The sequence below is a fragment of the Haliotis rufescens genome, unplaced genomic scaffold (assembly GCF_023055435.1).
Source record: "Haliotis rufescens isolate VD_foot unplaced genomic scaffold, xgHalRufe1.0.p SCAF_2, whole genome shotgun sequence".
Lineage (NCBI taxonomy): Eukaryota > Metazoa > Mollusca > Gastropoda > Lepetellida > Haliotidae > Haliotis > Haliotis rufescens.
Window position 1 is genome coordinate 68,415,484 of NW_025963890.1, and position 24,162 is coordinate 68,439,645.

The window sequence follows — 24,162 nt, forward strand, 5'->3', positions numbered from 1 at the left end:
TGAGTTGTGTCTGCAATATTTCAACAGAAATTATATTTTCAGTTTAAATTTCAACCATGCACCTTGAAGGAATTTATTTTTCAAACCTGTATACAGATGTCATTATGTTCGCGGGCCTACCGGGATATACTTGTAGCACGCTATATCAGGCGACTCACATTGAGCGGCACGATTATAACACAGGACGGGAATGTATTCGGGGCAAACCCGGACACAATCTCCCCCCAGGACATTTAAACACAACACAGCATCTCCAACGCAGTGACTCAGAGCGCTATTTACGAATAATAGCCCTGTTGGCGTGTCGCTCAGCTTCGGGTCCTAAAGTGCGCACGGCGTAATTTTGTTCGGAAACACTGTTGAAGGTGTTCCGAGTATGGTTTAAACAGCTGATAAACACTAGGCATATCTCCTCATATGGCCGTGGATCTACTCCGTAGGCCTAGTACTCAGATAGAACTTTACACGTCGAGAGGAAAATGACGGTGGAAACAGGCAGGGATGGTGATCCTAAAAGTGAAGAGACTACCTTAGGATCTTCGCCCTCCAGAAACAATGTGCGTACTATATATACACTAGTATCTATGTATTTAAGAAATAAACGACGAGTGGGAGCTGTTTATCGCACAATAAAACGCTGCAGAGAGAATAAACCACTCGGGGCTGCACCCCTCACGGTTTAACTCCCTGCAGTGTTTTATTGTACGATACACAACGACCACGAGTTGTCTATTTCTTATATGAGATATCAACATGATGTACAGCCTCTTTAGGATGATGGTAAAATGTACAAGCTGTATAAATATTTACCGGTACTTGAATAATGATGACTCCCTCAATAGAATCCAACCTCGGCAATGTCGGACAAGTCCATTTTATGCACAGGTGGGTATTTCCCCATATTCTCACAATCCTTACGTCGATTACCTGTACCATTTCTCCCAGTACCGATTGTCATATCACTCCTGGTTTTGGATGCGATCGTTCGGCAATCGCGTATATATATGCGTTGCCCAGTTACATCTATCAGGAACAACTCACTAGACACTCCCCTATAAAAAATAACGTCATCAAGTTGCGAGCGCATGTTCGAATCTCCAGAAATTAGGCCTATGTCATGACAGAACAAAACGCGTGGTTCCAATTAAAATGAGGTATCTATTCTACAGTGGGACTAGGCCTACATCAATTTTCAAAACACAGTAGGTTTATCTCCTCATAGTAAAGTCTTTTAATCTCATCAACGAAGCAGTCAGTGTTAATGCCCTAAACATCATGCCGTCGCAAAAAATATCCACTATCAAACTGTACCGTATTTCCTCTATTCGACGTTAGGCGGTCTATTAATTCCTCGAGAGCCGTTGACTCGGAATGTATTAGAGGAAATATAGATGCGTTTTACAGTTCCTGGGTGATCGATCGGCAGCCATTTTTTTATGAATCGATATGTAGGTTATCGATGTATTCATGCGCACGACTTTTTGTGTGTTTGGCGAGTTATTTGTCCTGGACGTATGGATTATGAACGAACAACATTTACACCAAATACATTACCCATCAAAACATTATATGCTGCCCTTAAACTAACTGACCCGTGAAGATCCGGGGTAGATTAGGTCTTCAACGACCCACGCTTGCCGTAACAGGATAGGGGGTCAGGCTCGCGGACTTGGCAACTTCATGTACTTGTGAATTCAGATTCTTACGTCGGGGGCCGCTTTCAGCTGGGGCCATATCGGCTCATTCCAACACTCAGTTTCTTGTAGATTAGGAACGGGACGAGTGGTTTCAAACGACATCGGGATCGATCTAAGTTTGCTGAGAACTACAGCTACAAAGCCAGATATTTTTTTCAATTAAAACTATGAGCCTGAATATTTATTCACCTGGCAACGGTGATGTTTTTAAAAGATTGAAGCAAGATTATTTTTTCAAGAATTTCTGAGACAATTAAATCCAAGCGCCTTCCCCAACCCGATTATTGATAAGAAAAAATTGAATAATAATATATTGATTTTGAGTGGCACTACATAGCACATTTGATAACATTGCAGCACAATTGAAGCGCCCTGTAAATCATTATGTAAACCCGCCAAACAGAGCCGTCTCCCATTACCTGGGACAGACTCGAATACAATGACGACAATCCAACCAAACAGATGCTGTTCAACAACCAGGCAGGTAGTTCATAATATTTTGATTTTTGTGCCGCAAGATATAATAAATACTCGTACTTCACCCAAAGCATATACTTGAAATGGTGCCAGGTCATGTGAATCTAGTAACCCACGACCAGAGGGTTTTGGACATAATTTTTTTAGCCTAATACCCTAACTTCTATCTGAGTGAAGAATCATCTGACACCACCCTGTCATGCATCTCAAATACAGTTACAGTTTGACGCTAAGTTTATAGTTAATTGAATTGAGTAAAGGCAATATCATGGAGGGGGACACCAGAAATGGGCTTCACACATTGTTCCCATGTAGGGAATCGAACCCGGGTCTTCGGCGTGACGAGCGATCGCTTTAACCACCAGGCTACCCCTGCGCCCCACTGTATTTGTAAGGTTCTTGGGGGAGATGCAGAGCTATAGATAATCGGCGTATTTTCATAACACATACAACTACAACGCTAATGGTCTGAATATATTTGTTTTTAATAAGTGCTAAGCCTCGCGTATTTTTAATTACACATGTATATCGCTGACTAACAGGATCGGGTGGTCAGACTCGCTGACTTGGTTGATGCATGTCATCGTATCCCAATTGCTCAGATCGATGCTCATGATGTCAATCACTGTATTGTCTTGTCGAGACTCGAGTATGTACAGGCCACCGTCATATAGCTGGAATATAAGTGCCGAGTTTAACAAAAAAACAAAAAAATATATTTATGCAACATGTTAAACGATATATCAACATTTTAGACTGTTCACTACATATCAGGTGAGCTACAGTGTTAGGGCACTATTTCTGCAAGTTTGTTAATTTTGTGCGTGCTGCGCTTGTCATGAATTACTTACCACCTGAAATGGGTAGGAAACTTTATTGACAATGTTATCAAATATGTCATGTATTGAATATGTACAAGCTATTTATCCGTACTACGCTCCACAAAACACTTTCCATTCGTGTCGATACAATCAATACATCGGGGCGGTCGGGTAGCCTGGTGGTTAAAGCGTTCGCTCGTCACGCCGAAAACCCGGGTTCGATTCCCGACATGGGTACAATGTGTGAAGCCCATTTCTGGTGTCCCCTGCCGTGATATTGCTGGAATATTGCTAAAAGCGGCGTAAAACCATTCTCACTCACTCACAATCAATACATCACAATGCAGCCATGTGGCACAAGGCACTGTAATTTGCGGTGCCGAGTTGTGTCCCTTGGGCCAGAAACATGATCATGGATTCGTTCTTGATTCGCCCCGATTATGTTTCTAGGTTTGTCAGCACCATGTCCGTGCTCGTTGGTTTCACCGAAGTGGTAAACGTCTAAGCCTCGCACCACACGGGGCTCTCTCCCAGTTCAAACTGATACACCCTGTTAAAGCGGCATAAACCAAAGTCATATACTCACTCAGTGTATCAGTGGGGATTCCAGATTTGAATTAGCCCCAACAACTTATACTGGTTACAAGAGGCAACTTAATGCTGGTTGACTGCATGTCCTTTTACCCTGATGCTCATAACATCAATCACTGGATTGACTGATCCAGATTATTTCCATCTTCCTGTGATATTGAGTGTTGCTTTAAAAAACATTGGCTGATAATGCATAATTTGTTATAAACTGTTATGAATTGCCTTTCAAGCATCTGACATTCACATGCTAGGGTAATTATGGTAATTGTCATTCCTGTTATGGTGTGATTAGGTATTTGTGAACTGGACGTGGATTGATAAATCATGTACACAATGTGGGAATAATTCTGGCCAACTAATCTTGCACTCAATACGTTTTAATGTTCTTCTTCTTCTGACACATCAATGCACTGGAGTTTTTCTCTACCCTTGTGTACCAAAAGTACAGTAAAGTACAGTTGTATACTGTATATAGATGTATATAGACGATATAGGTTCAAGCTTCACAACAAATATAGAAATTTGTTTAGTCCAAACTTCCCATGTTCATCCGAATATCTTGTGTCAGTAGCGACAAATAAATACAACAATTTACTGCATTTAATGCAAAAGAAAGCTTACGAAAGTTTGCAACTGGTAAACATGCTTGGCACGAAATTAGGTGACGCATCGCCATGTGCTTTTCCGCGTCAACTCGCGAATTTACATTTTTACGATTTTATGACAATATGATATAATTGAAGCAAGAACATTGTGATAATTCTAATTAATAATGCTTACAATTGTCCTGGCCCTAATATCCACACATAACCGCAGTGACCACAAAAACCGCAGCTCTTCTTACCTAAGCCCTCACCGCAGCGAGCACGGAAACCCCACAATCATCCTGGCAGTTTTATAGGAACCGGATCAAATACTAGTAAACCCCCCCCCCCCCCCCCCCCCCGACAAATTTTGTTTTTTACTTTTTTTACAATAGTGAAACACAAGTAAAATACTCGAACGAAATAATCCTTAAACACAGTACCTGATGATGAATTTACCAATCCAGATTACAAGGCAATGGTTGGGAGAGTTTTTTTGCTACCCGTAGAGAGACTAGTTGGTATGGCACGTGCTTTGATGGAGCCGTTGCTGCATTAACATTAACATTAACATGAATATTGTGTTTTCAGTTTTGGCTTGAATTATATGTTATACTTGTTAAAGTCTTCGCTTTTCTTTTCAGCCATCACGCGACAAGGGCAGAAGTAACCCTTGTCTCCGTGGGATTCTGTTCCTGTACAATATCTGTTTTTTGGTAAGTAAAAAAAGTGACAAAACCCTTTCAACATCCAGTAGAAATCTCTGCATACAGCAGAGTCGATAGTACGATTCCGACTGTATCATAAGCATGTGATAATGAATCAGTATCACATAGTGATGACACCGGGTGTTCGCGAAACGGTGAGCGTATCCTGCCCCACCGGTGCCACCTGTCACAAACACATGCAAAGGCAAGTCAATTATTCACCTGAAACAAGTCCTTACTGAGCTGATCAGTGACGACATTATGCTGTAATCAAAACTTTTCATTTCTGCAAGGGTGATTGTATGAAACAGTCATTGCGATGGACTTTAAGCTCACCACATCCACTTTGAAAAAACAGTTTAATTTCTATCAGTATCTTGCTTTGCTATGATAAAAAAATATATGGTACTGAGTGTCTTTGCTTGAATTTACTGACATCATGGAGATGCTCAGACTTACGGAGGTAACTTAGCAATGAGACGACGAGTACAATATCCACGGAATCGGTAACACGAAAATCATAATTAATTATATAATACTACTCAAAGTTTTCCTGAGGATCAAGTTTTGATGATATAAAAAAAATCATCCAACAAATGAAGATTGAAATATCCCAGAACACAATGATTGGGTAACCACTTTAGGAACTCAGTTCTATGATGGATGAAGAGAGCCATACAGTCATGGGCACGGGATGCTTTGAATCCTGTATTTGCATGTATCGTGAAAGAATTGTTGGACTGAGGATTGCAAGAGCTGATTGCACTTATGCCCCCTCAGCGTCCAAGACGTCGTTTGACTACCGAAGAATTAGGCAGATGCATAGGCATGCTTTGAACTGGGTCTACACAACGTCACGTTGCAAACGTCTTTGGTGCCAGCCAAAATGTCACCAGCAGGGCACGAAATCGACACCAGACGCTTTGATCAGCTACCCAGCGACATGCGGATGGTCGACAGCGTTCCACCACACAGCGCGAAGACAGGCTTTCCTGCTTGCGCTTTAATTCGTCAGCATTTGGAAGGGGTTCAGTGGAGCTGAAAGAACCGATTCCCTGGTCTTACAGCGGGGCACGATGGCACGTTTCCCACTCAGAGAAGGAGATCATTGTCCGCATGGGGTGGCTTTCCGGTCACCAGATCTCAACCCTATCGATCACATGTGGAACGAGCTGCAGTTTGCCCTCTCACAACGCCCTGTCCTTCCGACAATTCTACAGAAACTCGAAAATGCTCTTACTGCAGAGTGGAACAATCTTCCCTTGGCAATCATCCAGACACTCTTTGCGAGCATGTGATAGCTTCACTTGGATCACATATGCGCTACTGGGAGTTATTTGTTTGGACAATTGAAATTGTTTTGGTGATTTTTGTGACGTTTAAGTTTTGGACAGATGGGTTATCTGACTGATTATTGGTCATATGTTGTTTGACAGACTTTTGTTTATTAAACATGTCTTCACGCAACATTATCAATCACTTGATTGGCTGAAATTGAGGGTCAAGGTCATTAAACCCGAAGTACATATAACTTCTAGAAACATGTAATTTTCTGTTTTAAAGTTGTCTTGGATTGGGCATATTTTTTATGTCATTAAACCGGAAGTGTCCATTTTTGGATTGTTTGATGCACAGGACTAAAGTGTGCTGCATTTGACCCCGTTAGGTATCAAAATGAATATAGATAGGCATTGGTGAGGATAGCTGTCAACATAGCTGTCATGATTCTGTGGGAGGTTTTGGGGGCATTCTGGAAAAGGTGGGTATGAAGCTACTTTTGTTGTCATTATCTAAAACCGAATATTAGCAATGCAGATATTCATGTCTTAGTCTTCATATGTCAAGAGTGATGGAAGATCATTTAACTATTCCATGGTATTCTGTGCGTGTTGTAAGAGCCGACTAGAGGGTCTACAGCCCATTGGGGCTTCCAGGTTAGAATCAGTCAAACACATCGATTATCTGCTGTATGTCAAATATATTTAAATATGACTTCCAAACTATGACTCACATTAAGTCACACACTCTGAGATGATACTGTGGCATTCCATGAAGATACATATATCGAATAGACAGATATGACCTCTAGAATATGACTCTCATTCACTCACTCTCCCACACGGTGGCATTCTATGAAGATACATATGTCGAATAGACAGATATAACCTCTAGAATATGACTCACATTCACTCACTCTCCCACACTGTGGCATTCCATGAAGATACATATGTCGAATAGTCAGATATGACCTCTAGAATATCACTCTCATTCACTCACTCTCCCACACGGTGGCATTCCATGAAGATACATATATCGAATAGACAGATATGACCTCTAGAATATGACTCACATTCACTCACTCTCCCACACTGTGGCATTCCATGAAGATATATATGTCGAATAGTCAGATATGACCTCTAGAATATGACTCTCATTCACTCACTCTCCCACACGGTGGCATTCCATGAAGATACATATATCGAATAGACCGATATAACCTCTAGAATATCACTCGCATTCACTCACTCTCCCACACTTTGGCATTCCATGAAAATACATATATCGAAAAGTCAGATATGACCTCTAGAATATGACTCTCATTCACTCACTCTCCCACACTGTGGCACTCTCTCTTATATCATACTGAAGATAAATATGTGGAATATAGTCAGATATATGTGACATGAACATGCTGACTCAGACTCATTCATGCTGTGGTATTCCATCAAGATAAATGTAACAAATATGGCATCCAAACTGTGATTCAGACTCACTCACTCACTCTGATATCATACTGTGTCATTCCAAAAATATGTCAAATAGTCAGATATGACATCCAAACTATGACTCTGCTGTCTGATTGTTTCTGTTTCCAGGTACTTGGGTGTGCAGCAATTGTTTGGGGTGTGTTGTCTCTGGTCACTGAGTCGAATGCCATCAACATCAAGGGGGAATTTCGACTGTTTTTGGATGCAAATGAACTGGATTATCAACTTCACCGTGTATCCATATACCTCCTTGTCGTAGTGGGCGTGGTTGTGGTCCCCCTTGCTATCTTAGGGTTCTACGGTTCGATACGAGAAAATAAATGTGTCTTAGCTTATGTAAGTATACAATAATTATCAACTAAAGATTTGAGTATGTTAGTTTGTGTACAATGTATTTCCTTGTAGCAAGATCAGCTTAGTCGTCAATGTGATTTTTAAAATTACAGAATGTGTGATCTTTTTCATATTCTGAAATGAAATGTATATACATAATTTAGTGTCAGACACATCATGATATCACTTAACACGATGTAACATAAGCTGTATGTCACATAAATTGCTATTACAATTTACAACCAAGTACAGCTAAACCCTCTCAGTCCAGAAATTCCACATTCCGGACACTTATTGTCGGAGATATCTACAATTTAATAGGGATATTATCATTATTATTATTTTTGTTTCATCTGGGAATTCCGTAACCCAAACGATTGTAAAATGGCACTCTCTGAATGAACATGGTTTCACATTTATTGGGAATCATTTTGTATCAACTACAAATTAGCTGTGTTTATTGTGACAATATGTATCTCCTTGTGTTTCAGTACGGCTCAATATTAATACTAGTATTAATAATACTGTGCGTGATGGCAGGATTTTCGTTCTCCTACAAGACTTCTCTTTCAGATTCTGTAAGTTTGTTTGTTTGTTCGTTTGTTGTTTAACGCCGCACTCAGCAATATTCCAGCTATATGACGGGGTGTGTAAATAAACTATTCTGGGCCAGGCAATCCAGTGATTGACATCATAAGCATCGATATACGCAATTGGGATACGATGACATGCATCAACCAAGTCAGCGTGCCTGACCACCCGATCCCGTTCGTCGCCTCTTACCACAAGCATGGACTATTGACCTTTTCCACACTTTCGCCATTTTGGATCGAAAACGAGGCTTGGAGAGCAAAGCTCCGTGCAGTCTGAGTCGCATTAGCTCATAGGGAACAGACAGCATGTTGTGCATTTCACTGATGGACATTTCAAACAAGCAAAAAATGGTATCCTCTGTATCTAATACAGAAGATATTTCACATTTAATCATAAGGTCCAACTAAAATATGCCTGTCATAAACTGGAATTAGCATTTTGCTGTCAGGATCCCGGAAGTGAATCGAAAGGTGCATTTCGAGATACGTATTTCAGAAATAGATTGTTTTATCATATCCTCGTCGGCATATAGGTACAATGTGACAATACATTCAATGACAGAAGTTTTGTATCGTATATGAACCGCATAACATGAAACAAGTCAGTGTGCTCAGTCAAGCGTGGCTTGGCGAACTCGAGATCGTCGATCATGTTTATTTCACGTTTCATAGTGGTGTTTGCTGCACAACGCACTATCCAGTTGACTAAAGACACCTTTTCTGCTAAGATTTTCACCTTAACATATTACGATGTAAATGAATTTAGTTCACAAAATAATTCGTGTGTCAAAATAAATATTCAGAAGGGGCGATAACTCTATTCAGTGTGTACAGTGACAGATGGTACTTTACTTGTTCTCCAAACATCACTTACTGAACTGATTATTGCTGATTGAGATTGCGCCGTGCACGACAAAAGTAATAATGTGTGAACTGTTTAAAATAAGTTAAAAGGAAACTAAAAATGTATAAATATAAATAATGCATGAAATTGAAGAAATATAAGAATTGATACAACCACCAACTTCTTGAACACCCTCACCTAATCCTGTATGATGATAGGTAATTGTATATCAAAAGGAAGCTACCAATACATTTATCCTGAATAGTTTGAAAATGTCTTGATCAGATATGAGTACAGATAAAAGAACAAAAGATAAAAAGGAATCAACTTCAATTGGTAATCAAGCCAAGATAAAATATATGTATCGGTACAAATTATGTTGATGGAACAATCTGGATTTCTCATATTTAACAAAGAAAAACAAACCGAACTTTTCATGTCTTTATTTCTCACAATATAAATTTTCAAAACTTAACATGGACCGGGTGTCTTGGTCAGTCAAAAGCACCTAATTAAATTCCAGGAGAAAATAATTTTCTTGCATGTGAACAAATGGTACAATGTGCTTTTTTAGTGTCTGATAAATATTGGCTATGTTGTTTTGTGAGTGAATAAGGCTTTTCACTTCCTCGACCTATTTAAGTAAAATGTGACAGGAAGCACATTTGTTGATTGAATGAATATGGCTTTTCACTTCCTCGTCCTTTGACAGGACGCACATTGTAACCAGTGTGTTACTGTCAGCAGAAAGATCCCCCAGACATCCGTCACCGGATACTAATACTTCCTTGTGTTGACTCGCTGGCCTGAAATGAATAATTCAATAATATTGTAATAATATTTCTACTTCAATAATTTTTTTTATAAACAATGCATAATCACCTTCTTTCACAATATTGCTTATTTAGAAAACAACATTCTTTTGAAATAGAGAAATTTAAGGAAAATTAATCACAGTGTGTCACATTAAATGCTACTTTAGAACAATCTTGAAGGCATCAATTCATCTGAGGGGCGGTCGGGTAGCCTAGTGGTAAAAGCGTTCGCTCACCACGCTGAAGACCCGGGTTCGATTCCCGACATGGGTACAGTGTGTGAAGCCCATTTCTGGTGTCCCCCGCCGTGATATTGCTGGAATATTGCTAAAAGCGGGGTAAAACCAAACTCACTCACTCACTCACTCAATTCATCTGATATGTCTAAAACTCAAACAGTATATTCTGTATAAACAGTAAAAAACAATTTAATGACAGTGTACTACAGCTCTTTATATCAATGTCACACAGAAATTCACTCTTGTTTTAATGAAATACGTTTTGATATTTGTATTACCGGTATGTATTTAATCATGAAATACTTTGTTTAGTCTGACCATGCAGAAAACATACTTTCGCTAGAGTGAAATAAATAAGATTTTTATTAAAATCAGGTGAAATATCACGTTTTGTCACACCTACAGTCAGTCTGCCTCATTGACACTAAGGTTTTCTGAGTAAGGTCATAAAGATCACAAAGAAAATAAAAGACTTGAATTTATTTTGTGAAATGAAATGTTTATCTCTTTTTTTGTGGTTTACTAAAGTTGATATCTTGACTTGAAAATATTAACTTTGTCAGATCACAAGATGAGATAAACTCATGCTATCATCGTTATTTGACAAGGAAAACCAATTTCTTCTATGTATTTATATTTTTTTATATTTCTCGTTTTGATTGAATTTTGAAAATTGGGGGAAATATTGTTTACAAAATTGCAGATCAAACTGTACTTTAATTCAAATATTAACACACCCTTTATGTAATAATTCAGTTGAAATATTACACCTCATGCTATCTAATCTGTCAACATTGACGATAAAAATAACAACAGTTCACAATCACAACAGCACAAGTAGATCTAGATGTCTAATATTTTATTGGAATGCATTTGAGCCCATTACAATTTACATCAAATACGCAACTGATCAGAGCTCCAGATAAGCTTTTGGTGTTGTGGGTATTTTACCCATGCATTTTAAAATCATTGGGTATCAGTAATTCTATCTGCGTATTCAAATTTCTGTTACCCACTAGTTTTTACACATGTGGGTATTTAAGTTAAATGTTTAAAAACACTATTCATCTAGTCCCTGCAAACTGGTTTCGTGTGGGTTCGAGAGCTTTATAGGACTAAAATATACCACGATACTTCCACAAGAAAGTGTGATGGCAAATGATCATGATGTAACTGTCATCGTGGAGTTTGGCAAAGTTGACGGAATGCCCCTTTATAATTTAAAAATAAGTTGCTGATTTGCTAATCGAATACGCAGGGTTACTTCACAATATTTTGATGATACGCACAAGTTTTATTTTTGTAGCGTATCTGTAATGTTCGTTGCGTATTTGATACGCTTGGATTATATTTTACTGTGTATTTCTGCATTTCTGATGCGTATTTCACGCAGATACGCAGCTTATCTGGAGCTCTGACTGATGCAAAATTCTGATTTGTTACGATTGTAAATTCTCAGTAAATTACAATTTGATACATTATATCAACATATCAATTTAGTATATCTAGATATGGTCAAAAGGTCAATATTTCGACTTCAAATACAACCCGCAAAGTTATTTAAACTCACAATAAATAGTTTGGCTTAATGGTGTGTAAACAATGAATTATTCTTTACAAGATCTCAGTAGCATTTGTATTAAGTCTGTTCAGCTACCATAAACTGCACTGGGAGTTACCATGTGGTCATGGATATTTTAAATTACCACAACAGAACGGCCAGACTCAAATTTATATCGGTAAGGAGACCAGATAACAGTAGAATAGTTTGTCAATGTTAAGAATAAGAATAATGTTCAATACCTACTATAAATGTACCGGGATGGTTAAATTGTCACAGTTTGTCACGATTGCGTGCCTTGTTGACATCTCCAAGTGTTTCATGTGCTATCCAGCCTTCACCTTCTGCTCTCCAAGCCTCGCTTTCAAAACGGTATTAGCGATTTGTGAAAAAGGTCAATATGCATGTAAGTAAGACTTTAAAAACCGATAGAAATGTAACGTCACATTTACTAAAGTTTATCTCCTGTTTAGTATCGGTCATAAAAAAAGTGGAAACATGTTTCAATTATGCAACAGAACGAAATATGATGGATATTTCTGAAACCCTTATCCATGCAATTAGTAAATGGGAAACTGTACATCAGGATGTGGAACAGACGCTGTTCAGGAGTTTTTTCCATTGGCCATGAAGGCATATTCTGTATTCTGAGAAAACAACTCATAAACCGTTCTTAGTTATTTTAACTTAGTAAGTACATCTGAAACCGTACGTCTCTATTGGGTGAGTGAGTGAGTTGCGCATGAAGGCATATTCTGTATTCTGAGAAAACAACTCATAAACCGTTCCAAATAACTTGGTATGTACATCTGAAACCGTACGTCTCTATTGGTCAGCAGTCTAAGTGTTTATGTAGGAGGGAGCATAATGGATTTGATGGTCTGGCTTGGTTTCTTGAGTGTTTGGTTTTCAACGCTACACGCTGAAATATTCATCTTTATGAATGCTGTCTGTAAAGAATCGATTCTTGACCAGACAATCCAGCGATTGACATCTTATCATCCACCTGCGCAATTGGAATACGATGACATGCATCAACCAAGTCGAACGAGCCTGACCACCCGATTCTGCTTGTTACTTCCCACGACAAGCATTGGTTGCTGAAGACCATTTCTAACCCGGGTGGCCCCAGTTGTTAAGGGCACTTGACTCCCATTGGTCGTGCCAGGATCTGCTGCTAGTTCAGCACAAACCAGTGCTTATGAGTTTCAACAAATTTGTAAATGTCTTACCACTTTAAGCTTACACGCTGTGATAAAAGCACTTTAAGCTTACATGCCTTGATAAAACCACTTTAAGTTTACACGCTGTGATAAAACCACTTTAAGCTTACAAGCTGTGATAAAACCACATTAAGTTTACATGCCGTAATAAAACCACTTTAAGCTTACACGCCGTGATAAAACCACTATAAGTTTACATGCCATGATAAAACCACTTTAAGCTGACACGCCATGATAAAACCACTTTAAACTGATCCGCCATGATAAAACCACTTTAAGCTTACACACCGTGATAAAACCACTTTGAGCTTACATGCCGTGATAAAAATACTTTAAGCTTTCCTGCAGTGATAAAACCATTTTAAGCTTACACGCCATGATAAAACAATTTTTAAGTTTACACGCCGTGATAAAACCACTTTGAGCTTACACACCGTGATAAAACCGCTTTAAGCTTACACACAGTGATAAAACCACTTTAAGCTTACCTGCAGTGATAAAACTACATTAAGTTAACATGCCGTGATAAAATGACTTTTAGCCTACACGCCGTGATAAAACCACTTTAAGCTTACACGCCGTGATAAAACCACATTAAGTTTACATGCCGTGATAAAACCACTTTAAGTTTACACGCCGTGATAAAACCACTTTAAGCTTACACGTCGTGATAAAACCACTTTAAAGCTTACACGCCGTGATAAAACTTAAATGCTGTTTGGAGTGGGGGTCGATCCACATCACTTGTTATTTTTACATTTTGAATAAGAGAGTAAGTAATATTGCGGCATGGTGTTACGAAAGCTTTAAAGTGATCACTGAAGCTGTGAATGAAGTATCATCTTACATTGATGTAACTATTGTTCAAATGTTAACTACAACCCATTTCGTTTAGCTTGCCTCACGCATTAAGAGCGTTATGCGTGATTCGTTATCGGAGCTCTATGGAAGGGACACACAGACCATACCGGAGAATAAGCTCATCACAGAGGCGTGGGACTCCATGCAGAGACAGGTAGGGCTCGCACTCTGACAATGTGAGTGAGTGAGTGAGTTGGGTTTAACGCCGCTTTTAACAGTATTCCAGTTATATCGCGGCGTGTCAGCTTAATGTGGGAGGAAAGCCCGAAGTGATGCACGTCTCAGACGTTTACCTATTCGGTGAAACCCACGAGCACGGGTATGGTGCTGACAAACCTAGAAACATAATCGGGGCGAAACGGGATTCGAACCCACGTCCATAGATTTCTGGCGTTCCCAAGGGACGCAACTCTGCACAGCGAATCGCCGTACTCTGACAGAGAAACAACAACCCTTTTGGAAGAGTAAAGTCCTCCGGGAAGAGGGATTTCCAGACTTACAGGGTTTTTCTGACATAACGGTGTTGCATGACATATAACGGTGTTTCCTGACATACAGGTATTTCCTGACGTAACGGTGTTTGCTGACATAACGGGGTTTCACTGCTTTGACATTATCCTGTATGGCCTTATTCTGTCTTCAGCTGGGCTGCTGTGGCATTTCTGGCAACGTCTCTTCAGCAGACTCCTGGCCGTACTATTCCACGAGAACGCTTTGGTACCTGCAACAGTATGAAGAAGGTGACTATTCCTTGTATGTATAAGAGTGCAGACACGGACATACACAGACAGGGATGCACACATACAGGGACACTCAGACACACAGACAGGGACACACACAGACAAGGTGAGGTGAAATGGGGTTTAACGTCGCGTCCAAGATTATTGCACTTATATAGCGACGTGCATGTACGTGTGTGTGTTTTTTTGTTTTGTGTGGCTGCTTGAACTAGTCCGGACTGAGGCCGATTTATAGTGCTAGCTCACTGAGATACCATGCCGCAGTTTAACATGAATATGCCACTCAGACACAGTATACTGACTCCGAGCCGGCCAGTCCTTGTTTTAGCCCCTTAATGCCGAGCGCCGGCCAGGGTAACAACAAGTACCATCTTTTAACGTCTTTTGGTAGTACGCGGCCGGGGATCGAACCCCGGACCTTCCGCTCTCCGGGCGGACGCTCTACCACCAGACAAGAGATACACAGGCACATGCACACACATACATATACACACAGAAAGGCATACACAGACAGGACACACAGAGACAAGGACACACATACACATACACAGACAGGGACACACACACAAATACATGGCCACTCAGACAGACAGACAGACACACACACAGGGACCCACATACAGTGACACATACACACATGTGCACACACACTGACATACACAGACAGGGACACACACAGACAGGACACACAGAGACAAGGACACGCATACACATACACAGACAGGGACACACACACAAATACATGGCCACTCAGACAGACAGACAGACAGACACACACACAGGGACCCACATACAGTGACACATACACACATGTGCACACACACGGACATACACAGACAGGGACACACACAGACAGGGACACACACAGACAGGACACACAGACAGACAGACAGGGACACACACATATAGACATATAGTGACTTTGACATACACAGACAGGGACACACACAGACAGGACACACACAGAGACAGGGACATTCACAGACACACACACACACAAAAACAAACCGAGACAAGGACACACATACACATACACAGGCAGGGACACACACACGAATACATGGTCACTCAGACAGACACACACACACACAGGGACCCACATACAGTGACACATACACACACGTGCACACACACGGACATACACAGACAGAGACATACACAGACAGGGACATACACAGACAGGACACACACACACACAGACAGGGACACACACATACAGACATATACTGACTTTGACATACACAGACAGGACACACAAAAACATATACAGACGGGGACACACACAGACAGGACACACACACAGACAGGGACCCACACAGACACACACAGACAGGGACCCACACAGACATACACAGACAGGGACATTCACAGACACACGCAGACAGGACAAACACACAGACAGGGACACACACAGACATACACAGACAGGGACATTCACAGACACTCACACACACACAAACACAAACAGAGACAAGGACACACATACACATACACAGACAGGGACACACACACGAATACATGGCCACTCAGACAGACAGACAGATTGTAATAATGGTAAAACATATCGTCGATCCAGCTCAATAGTCTGCCCTCAAGTTTATATATCGTAATAAAAAAATATTTGTGGACATGATTCACTCACTACAAATCCAGGGTGTTAAACACACGGCACCAGTGCTAGTTCTGATCACTTTGCCTATTGTTATTATAAACTTTTCTGCTCTTTCTGTATGTCTTTATTGAGTTGTTTCTGTCCAATGCAATATCCATGTGTAACCGAATGCGCCGTCATCAGACAAGGCACGATTTCCATCAAAAGGTAACACGGTGCAGAAGGTTCCCGACAGCTGCTGTCATGGAGGAGACTTGGCCGTCTGTACCGGACAAACCTACTTCCCCGGGCCACCTAACCATCTCAATCCACACACGGAAAGGTTTAAGAAGACCAACCCTTATTTATACACCAATGTGAGTACTTGCCGACCCCACATTGGGTGGGAGGGGAGAGGGGGCGGGGGAGATATAGGAACAGAGTTCGTCCGTCCGTCCATCCGCTTCTCAATGTGGACAAATTTTCAGAAACGCTATTCAAGTTAACGAAATGAAATTTAACACACTGATGTTACTGGTCACGATCTCAAATGAGTTCGAAAATTGGTGTCGTACATTCAGTTTTTACTTAAGAATTGACCTTCACTTTGTGTGAGTTCATTGGAGTATGAACCTTCATAGATTGAGGACCAAACTGTATGAACGTCGTGTATTAATTTGTCATTTAATCTTTTTATTTTGATGACATAAAGCAGCCAACGTTTTTTAAGGCTTTATAGTGTTTTTTTAATAGTTTCTTTTCACTGCTATATGGATAAACAAAATTCTAAAGTTCCCCATGGCGAGGGATAGTGATAATGCTGTTTTCTTGTTTATTTTGATTTAGTTTTCCCTTTACATGTTTTATTCCCCTGTGTAGGTTCTGGAAGGAAGTGGAAGTACCACTACACTTAGTTTGCCTCAATGATACCATGGTTTTCAGAGTAAGATTGTTCATGAAAATCATACATAAAAATCATCCGCTGATCATTCGAATGGAGGGGGTTTTTGGGGGATGGGTTGGGGGGTCAGTTGCCGGTGTTCTATATGCAGGGGGAAACCCGTGAAGATCCGGGGTAGAACAGGTCTTCAGCAACCCATGCTAGCCGTAAAAGATGACTATGCTTGTCGTAAGATCGACTAACGGGATCGTGTGTTCAGGCTCGCTGACTTGGTTAATGCATGTCATCGTCTCTCAATTGCGTGGATTGATGCTCATGATGTCAGTCACTGGATTGTCTGATCCAGATTCGATTATTTACCGACCGACGTCATATAGCTGGAATATTGCTGAGTGCGGCGTTAAACAACAAACAAGCTTGATACCGTATTATCTGAAGTAGATATATTATGTGATAAGTTGTTGATGAAAGTTCAGCGACAGTTTTTTTGCCATAATCATATTGCCGTGCATAAAATGATGCACCCGAAACATTATTTTTTCTTACATGTGCACTTATTTGTTTTTTTTCCAGGGCTGTTATGACAAGCTTGTGTCGCATACGTTGAAGACGTACAACACCACTATTGGCATAGTATCTGCAATCATTCTGCTATTCTTAGTAAGTGTAATGTAAATTTGTCTTTCTTTATGTGTTTTGAAATAAGGGCCTTCAAATGCGAAAAAATACCTTTGGAGCCGTGCCCATTTCATGCAAGGCCAACTTGCATGAAGGAGTTGTAGCGATAAGACAAATGTAAGTCTATGCTTAACTTTGCTAAGTCTATGCTTAGCTCTGGACAATAGTAATAATTGGTTGGCTTGTTTTTTGTTTTGCGCCGCACTCATCAATATTCCAGTAATATGACGGCGGTCTGTAAATAATCGAGTTTGGACCAGATAATCCAGTGATTGACATCATCAGCTTCGATCCAAACAATTGGAACCGATGACATGCATCAACCAGGTCAGCGAGCCTGACCAGTACTGAGATTGTGTTGTGCACGTGGTCGATGTAGTTTGTCTTCGACAAAACCTGTGACTGATATATGGTCTGTCTTTTTGTCTGTGCCCAAAGCCACAGTGGAGACAAATTAGAACAACCTTACCAAACCAGACTATTTTGATTAATATAGTTTCCCTTTTTTTCAGGTTTTTGGCATCATAACAGCCTTCTGTCTCCGTGCAAGGGTTGGTGGTACGTCATCACCAGGTGTTGTGATGTGTACAGACGTTTCTGGATAAGAGTGAGTTAGTGAGTATATATCCCAGCAAGATCACAGCGGGGGACACCAGAAATGGGCTTCATACATTGTACGCATGTGGGGAATCGAACCCGGCTTTGCCGTGACGAGCGAACGCTTAAGCCACTGGGCTACCCCACCGTTCTGGACGGGACTTTGTTTAAGTTGTGAGTTAACGTGACAGACGCTCACCATAAGTATAGTGAAATTAATGGCGACAGTTTACACTTCGTTTTGAAATGATAAAAGCAACGGTCCAATCTGTCGAGACCGCCTCCGTGGTCTTGTGGTAGAGCGTCCGCCCGGAGAGCGGAAGGTCCAGGGTTCGATCCCGGGCCGCGTCATACAAAAAGACGTTAAAAGATTGTACTTGTTGTTACCCTGTCTGGCGCTCGGCATTAAGGTGCTAAAACAAGGACTGGTCGGCTCGGAGTCAGTATACTGTGTCTGAGTTGGGTATTCATGTTAAACTGCGGCATGGTATCTCAGTGAGCTAGCACTATAAATCGGCATCAGTCCGGACTAGTACAAGCAGCCACACACACACACATACACGTGCATGCACGTCGCTATATAAGTGCAATAATCTTGGACGCGACGCTAAACCCAATTTCACCTCACCTCACCTCCAATCTGTCGCTTCAAGCTCGACTCACTGTGCTCTGCGACAACGTATGAGACGGAGCCAAGTTAAAACGTTTCCCTGTCGCACATTGCTGCAACAATGGTCGTTTACGACTGGCTTTGCAATGATTGTTTGTTTAAAATAGCAAGAACAGCAACATTTGTTCAGTCTGCAACTAAAACACGAATTGACATAATGGAAGGATATGGGGAAAACGTCATGACAAACTGCATACTGCCCAGGTCTTTTCTGGACCAGAAAACGAAGTATGTCCTTTCGGGGTAACATAGCATCCATGAAATAATCAGACACACTTTATTCATCAGCCTTTGTCTTAATTCCCACAACACGTCCTTAACAATTGCAGTATTATAATGTTACAAATATTTTTCACACGATCATGAACTAGCCTGAGTGAAATTCAAATGAGCTGATGACATGGCAAGTGTGTCCTGCGTCCACCGTGGCATGGGATTTTGTATTGAGATCAGATATTTTCACAGAGACAGTTACTGAATGCTATAGCTATGAGCCTGAATTTAAAAAAATGAAAACACTCTGCAACAATATCATTTTGGCCGCAGGCAAATTTTCATGTCTTTCAATTCTTTTTGAAAATAATAGTGAAATGTGGTATACAATGTATGTGTAGCAGTAGGGCGAACACATATGTTCTGTTTTTTACCATAGGTTTTGTATTTTGACGTTGATTTCACTTTTGCAGTTTGACCATGCTCCCCTGAGCCCTCAAAATGCATTTAGTTGTTCTGTTAACATCATCTCCGCAGAAACCACTGGACCCATGAAGATGAAACATCAAATTCCTGTTTCAGCTAATAACGACAACGGAACAGATATTTCTGCCCATTCCTCCGTCATGTTTGTTCCAAATGTCATGTTAATTGGTATTCAATACAAGTGAATTTTTCAAAATGACTCTCATTATGCGTTTTTCTCCTGAACAATTGGCAGATTGAGACAGCTGAACTTTGCCATGGATGTTTTTCCTCTGAAGACATCTTAAAAGTATTTAATTCACATCATAATGGTTCAATACTTATTCAGAAAATATTTCAACGCGGACAGCTTTTGTTACATGGATGTCTATGTTGACATTTTTGTGTGTGTTTTCATGGCAATGTGTTAAAGCACGTTTCTATGAGGTTAGGGTTTGTTTCCAATGATGTATTTCTTTGGGACAATTTGACCATGTTACATTGTGTATCATATGGACATTTTTAACATAGATGTTAAACTTTTTGTCAAAGGTAATGTCTCATTAGCTCAGGTTGCATTGAAGTAAAATTGGCAAGGGTGGTCGTGCTCTGTTCACCGTTTTATTGCGCCCCTCTCACCCTTTCTTCATCACATTGTATTTCAATCACTGGATTGTCTGATTCAGATTTGATTACATGCGACCATGATATAGCAGGAAATGCGACGTTTAACAATAACACACAATACGTCCCTTTATACGGGGCTTGTATTATATTGTAAAATACTGTTAATCATTTTCCCTATTTGAAATTTGTATTTGTGTGATTATCTAACAAGAAGGTGAGATGGCTCAGTTTACTGGAAGACTCTACACAGATTCTTTACACATGCAGATGTTTGTTTAGATTTGACTTGGAGTGAGAAATGGGCTTCACACATTGTACCCATGTCGGGAATCGAACCCGGGTCTTTGGCGTGACGAGCGAACGGTTTAACCACTAGGCTACCCGACCGCCCTGAGATTTGACCTAAGCGATACTTTGTGTAATGTGTGATAATACAAAGACTTGCTGCTGCTGTAGAGCTGGTTGCTTACATGTTTACAGAGATCCGGGGTAGAACAGGTCTTCAGAACAACCAAAGCTTGCCGTAAAAAGGCGACTATGCTTACCGTAAGAGGCTCATGAAATCAATCACTGGATTGTGTTGCTCCAGACTCGATTATTTACAGACCGCCGTCATATAGCTGGAATATTGCTGAGTGCAGCGTAAAACATCAGACCAAACAAACATGTTTACAGTTAACTTATTAGTATTTTCTTCGTTTCGTCATTGCAAGAATAAAGGAAGACGCGTGTTGATGATACCATATAAATGTAAATCTCTTAACCTTTCTAGAGGCTGGGGTGTAGCCTAGTCGTTAATGAGTTCGCTGGTCAACCTGTAGGCACGAGTTCGATTCCACATGTGGCTATGCTGTACAATGTTTTGAGGCCAACTTCTGGTCTCCCCAGTCGTGATGTTTGCTGGAATATTGCCAGAATCTGGTAAAACTAAATTCATTCCATCACTCTAAACTGTTTGATATTATTTTTTATCTTATATGTAGTATCAACAGTATACAACAGCAGCTCTAGCTACTTATCAAACCACGAGCAGTTAGATTTCATAGTCTGAGTTAAGTGTTACATACATCATATCGGTACCAGCCTTTCTTGTCCCATAATTCCATCATCAGCACTTATAAATGTTTTCTATTAGTCGGTGCGTGTCTGACTGCTCGTTCAGCAGTAATTAAATTAACTTTGACCAGGAAATACGTCCTGACCTCCCACTTTGTAAAGTCACCATTAAAAGCATGAGGCAGATATTTTCATCAGAGCCAGTTGTTAATGATACAAAAGCGCGGTTTACGGCGATTAATCAGATGCTCCATCGGTCAGACAATGGAACAGGAATTGATGTCAATACCCTTACCTAAATGGGACTATCACAAATTGCACTTATTGGATATTTTAGAAAGCTTGTGAATTGTCTATTTGTCTATTGTAGATCTGCTAAGGTCAACAGATGCAATATCGAAGGCAAAACTACCCCTATTTCAGAAGGATGGTCAGCTTCTCAAACGTATATACACAGAACAGCCAAAGAGATTTTATCAATTTAAAACAATCAAGCATACCAATATAAAAATAGAATGTTATCAATGTAAAAAAGAAAATAATATTATTAAAATTAAAAATCACATTAGATATGTGTACCTTACGCGCTCACATGAGCCCCGAAGAGGCCGACATTTCTAAGGCAGAAGGCGATGTCTTGACCACAACAGTGGTCATCAGCATACCTGGAATAAGTAGAGTCGAGTGTATGATTCCCTCCCATTCTGTACCTTTTATGATCGATTTTAGCATGTAAGATTTATGCATAGTCTAGGTCTTCGTCCAGTTGTACAAGGTGATCGTCGAACCATAACAAGTACTATTACTAGCTCGTGCATTTATACTCATAGTTAGAAAAGGTTATGCATTAGTATTTTACAGTTTACAAATGCATGTGCTTTTATGTAATATTTATCTCATGTGACTGAGTGCATTTGTACCATCATATGACTCAATATTGTTATCTTTATTCATATATGTTATAGTTATAATCTATACCAAACCTGTCCAAGTAAGACACTACATTCCTTGGAGAATGACCTCTTCTTATCATAGATTGTCTTACGTAATCTCACCAGAGAGTAAATCTTTTGTACATTATGTTGTTTGTATTAGAATATAACTACCGTTATGTTTATGTTCATGGTTTACATTCATTATTTTTGATGTAGTGTAAATTGTTTACGTTTTTAATGATTGTTGATGATCGATTGGTGAATACACTTGCTTGAATAAACCCAAGAAACCTACATCTCTCTCTTTTTCTAACACCCTCTAGAGAGAGCTTGCAGTAGTGGATGTAATTCAAGGCTGCGCTAATTGGTTGCGTCTGCATCCAGCCCTGAGGAGTTTAATTGGAGCTTGTGGTGATATCATGTCCCAAACTCATCACTTGCAGCACCAACTCTGCAGTATAGTGTGACACACAACACTCACAACTCCTACACCCACAGAAATACTTGATTTTGTTACCCTCAGCATATCAGTATGTGAGTCTTCCCAAGCATCCCCTACTCGTGGTGGGTGCATTCTCCTGAGTTCATAGGTCCCCACCACAGCCTCTCATTTAGAGACTTCTACCTGGAGCGGGCAGCAAAGGTTGGGTAAAAGGGCCTGCCTTTCAAAAAGTTTTCAAAGATCCTTTTCTTTGACAGTGGCCTTATGCACATGGGACACATTAAGATCCGGGGTAGAATATGTCTTCAGCAACCCCCGTTAGTCGCCTCTTACGACAAGCATTGTCACCTTGTACGGCAAGCATGGGTTCCTGAAGGCCTATTCTACCCCGGATCTTCACGGGTCATCGTATAACAATTGCGTGGATCTATGCTCTATGTCAATCTCTTGATTGTCTGGTCCATTATTATTTATAGACCGCCGTCATATAGCTGAAGTATTGATGAGTGCGGCGTAAAACAACATACACACAAACCCATTATGCTCCCCTGCTTACTGATCTGTTTCATTGTGTAAATGTACCGTAATTTCTGCTCTGATTGGCAAAGTCAACACAAGATTATTCGTCCAAGAACTTTACTCAAGCTTCAAATATGTCGATGATGTGATATCGTTCCATAACCAACAAATTACAATTCCCTTCCACTGATTAAGACACCTGAACAGAGGTGAGGTGAAGTGAAATGGGGTTTAACGTCGCGTCCAAGATTATTGCACTTATATAGCGACGTGCATGCACGTGTGTGTGTGTGTGGCTGCTTGTACTTGTTCGGACTGATGCCGATTTATAGTGCTAGCTCACTGAGATACCATGCCGCAGTTTAACATGAATACTCCACTCAGACACACTATACTGACTCCGAGCCGACCAGTCCTTTTTTTAGCCCTTAATGCCGAGCGTCAGACAGGGTAACAACAAGTACCATCTTTTAACGTATTTTGGTATTACGCGGCCGGGGATCGAACCCCGGACCTTCCGCTCTCCGGGCGGACGCTCTACCACTAGACCACGGAGGCGGCCCCTGAACAGAGAAGACCAGTGAGACCGCCTTTTCTGTTTCACACTTAGATCG

At 40.5% G+C, this 24,162-nt stretch overlaps 1 protein-coding gene across 12 annotated transcripts; it reads left to right on the top strand.

The window, feature by feature from the left end:
* The first annotated feature begins 288 nt into the window (after positions 1 to 288).
* On the top strand, positions 289 to 22,881 carry LOC124134635 (leukocyte surface antigen CD53-like). Of its 12 annotated transcripts, none has more exons than XM_048400463.1 (10): positions 289 to 557; positions 4,815 to 4,886; positions 7,754 to 7,981; positions 8,470 to 8,556; positions 14,149 to 14,268; positions 14,758 to 14,854; positions 16,674 to 16,822; positions 17,920 to 18,006; positions 18,537 to 18,639; positions 20,042 to 22,881. In XM_048400463.1, exons 1-9 carry the CDS (start codon positions 480 to 482, stop codon positions 18,627 to 18,629), a joined length of 1,011 nt encoding a protein of 336 aa, XP_048256420.1. In that variant the 5' UTR covers positions 289 to 479; the 3' UTR covers positions 18,630 to 18,639; positions 20,042 to 22,881. The 12 variants fall into 12 exon arrangements, with proteins under 12 accessions (XP_048256420.1, XP_046355527.1, XP_046355529.1 ...); XM_046499571.2 differs by having other exon boundaries at positions 20,087 to 22,881; XM_046499573.1 differs by having other exon boundaries at positions 22,023 to 22,881.
* The last annotated feature ends 1,281 nt before the right edge of the window (positions 22,882 to 24,162 follow it).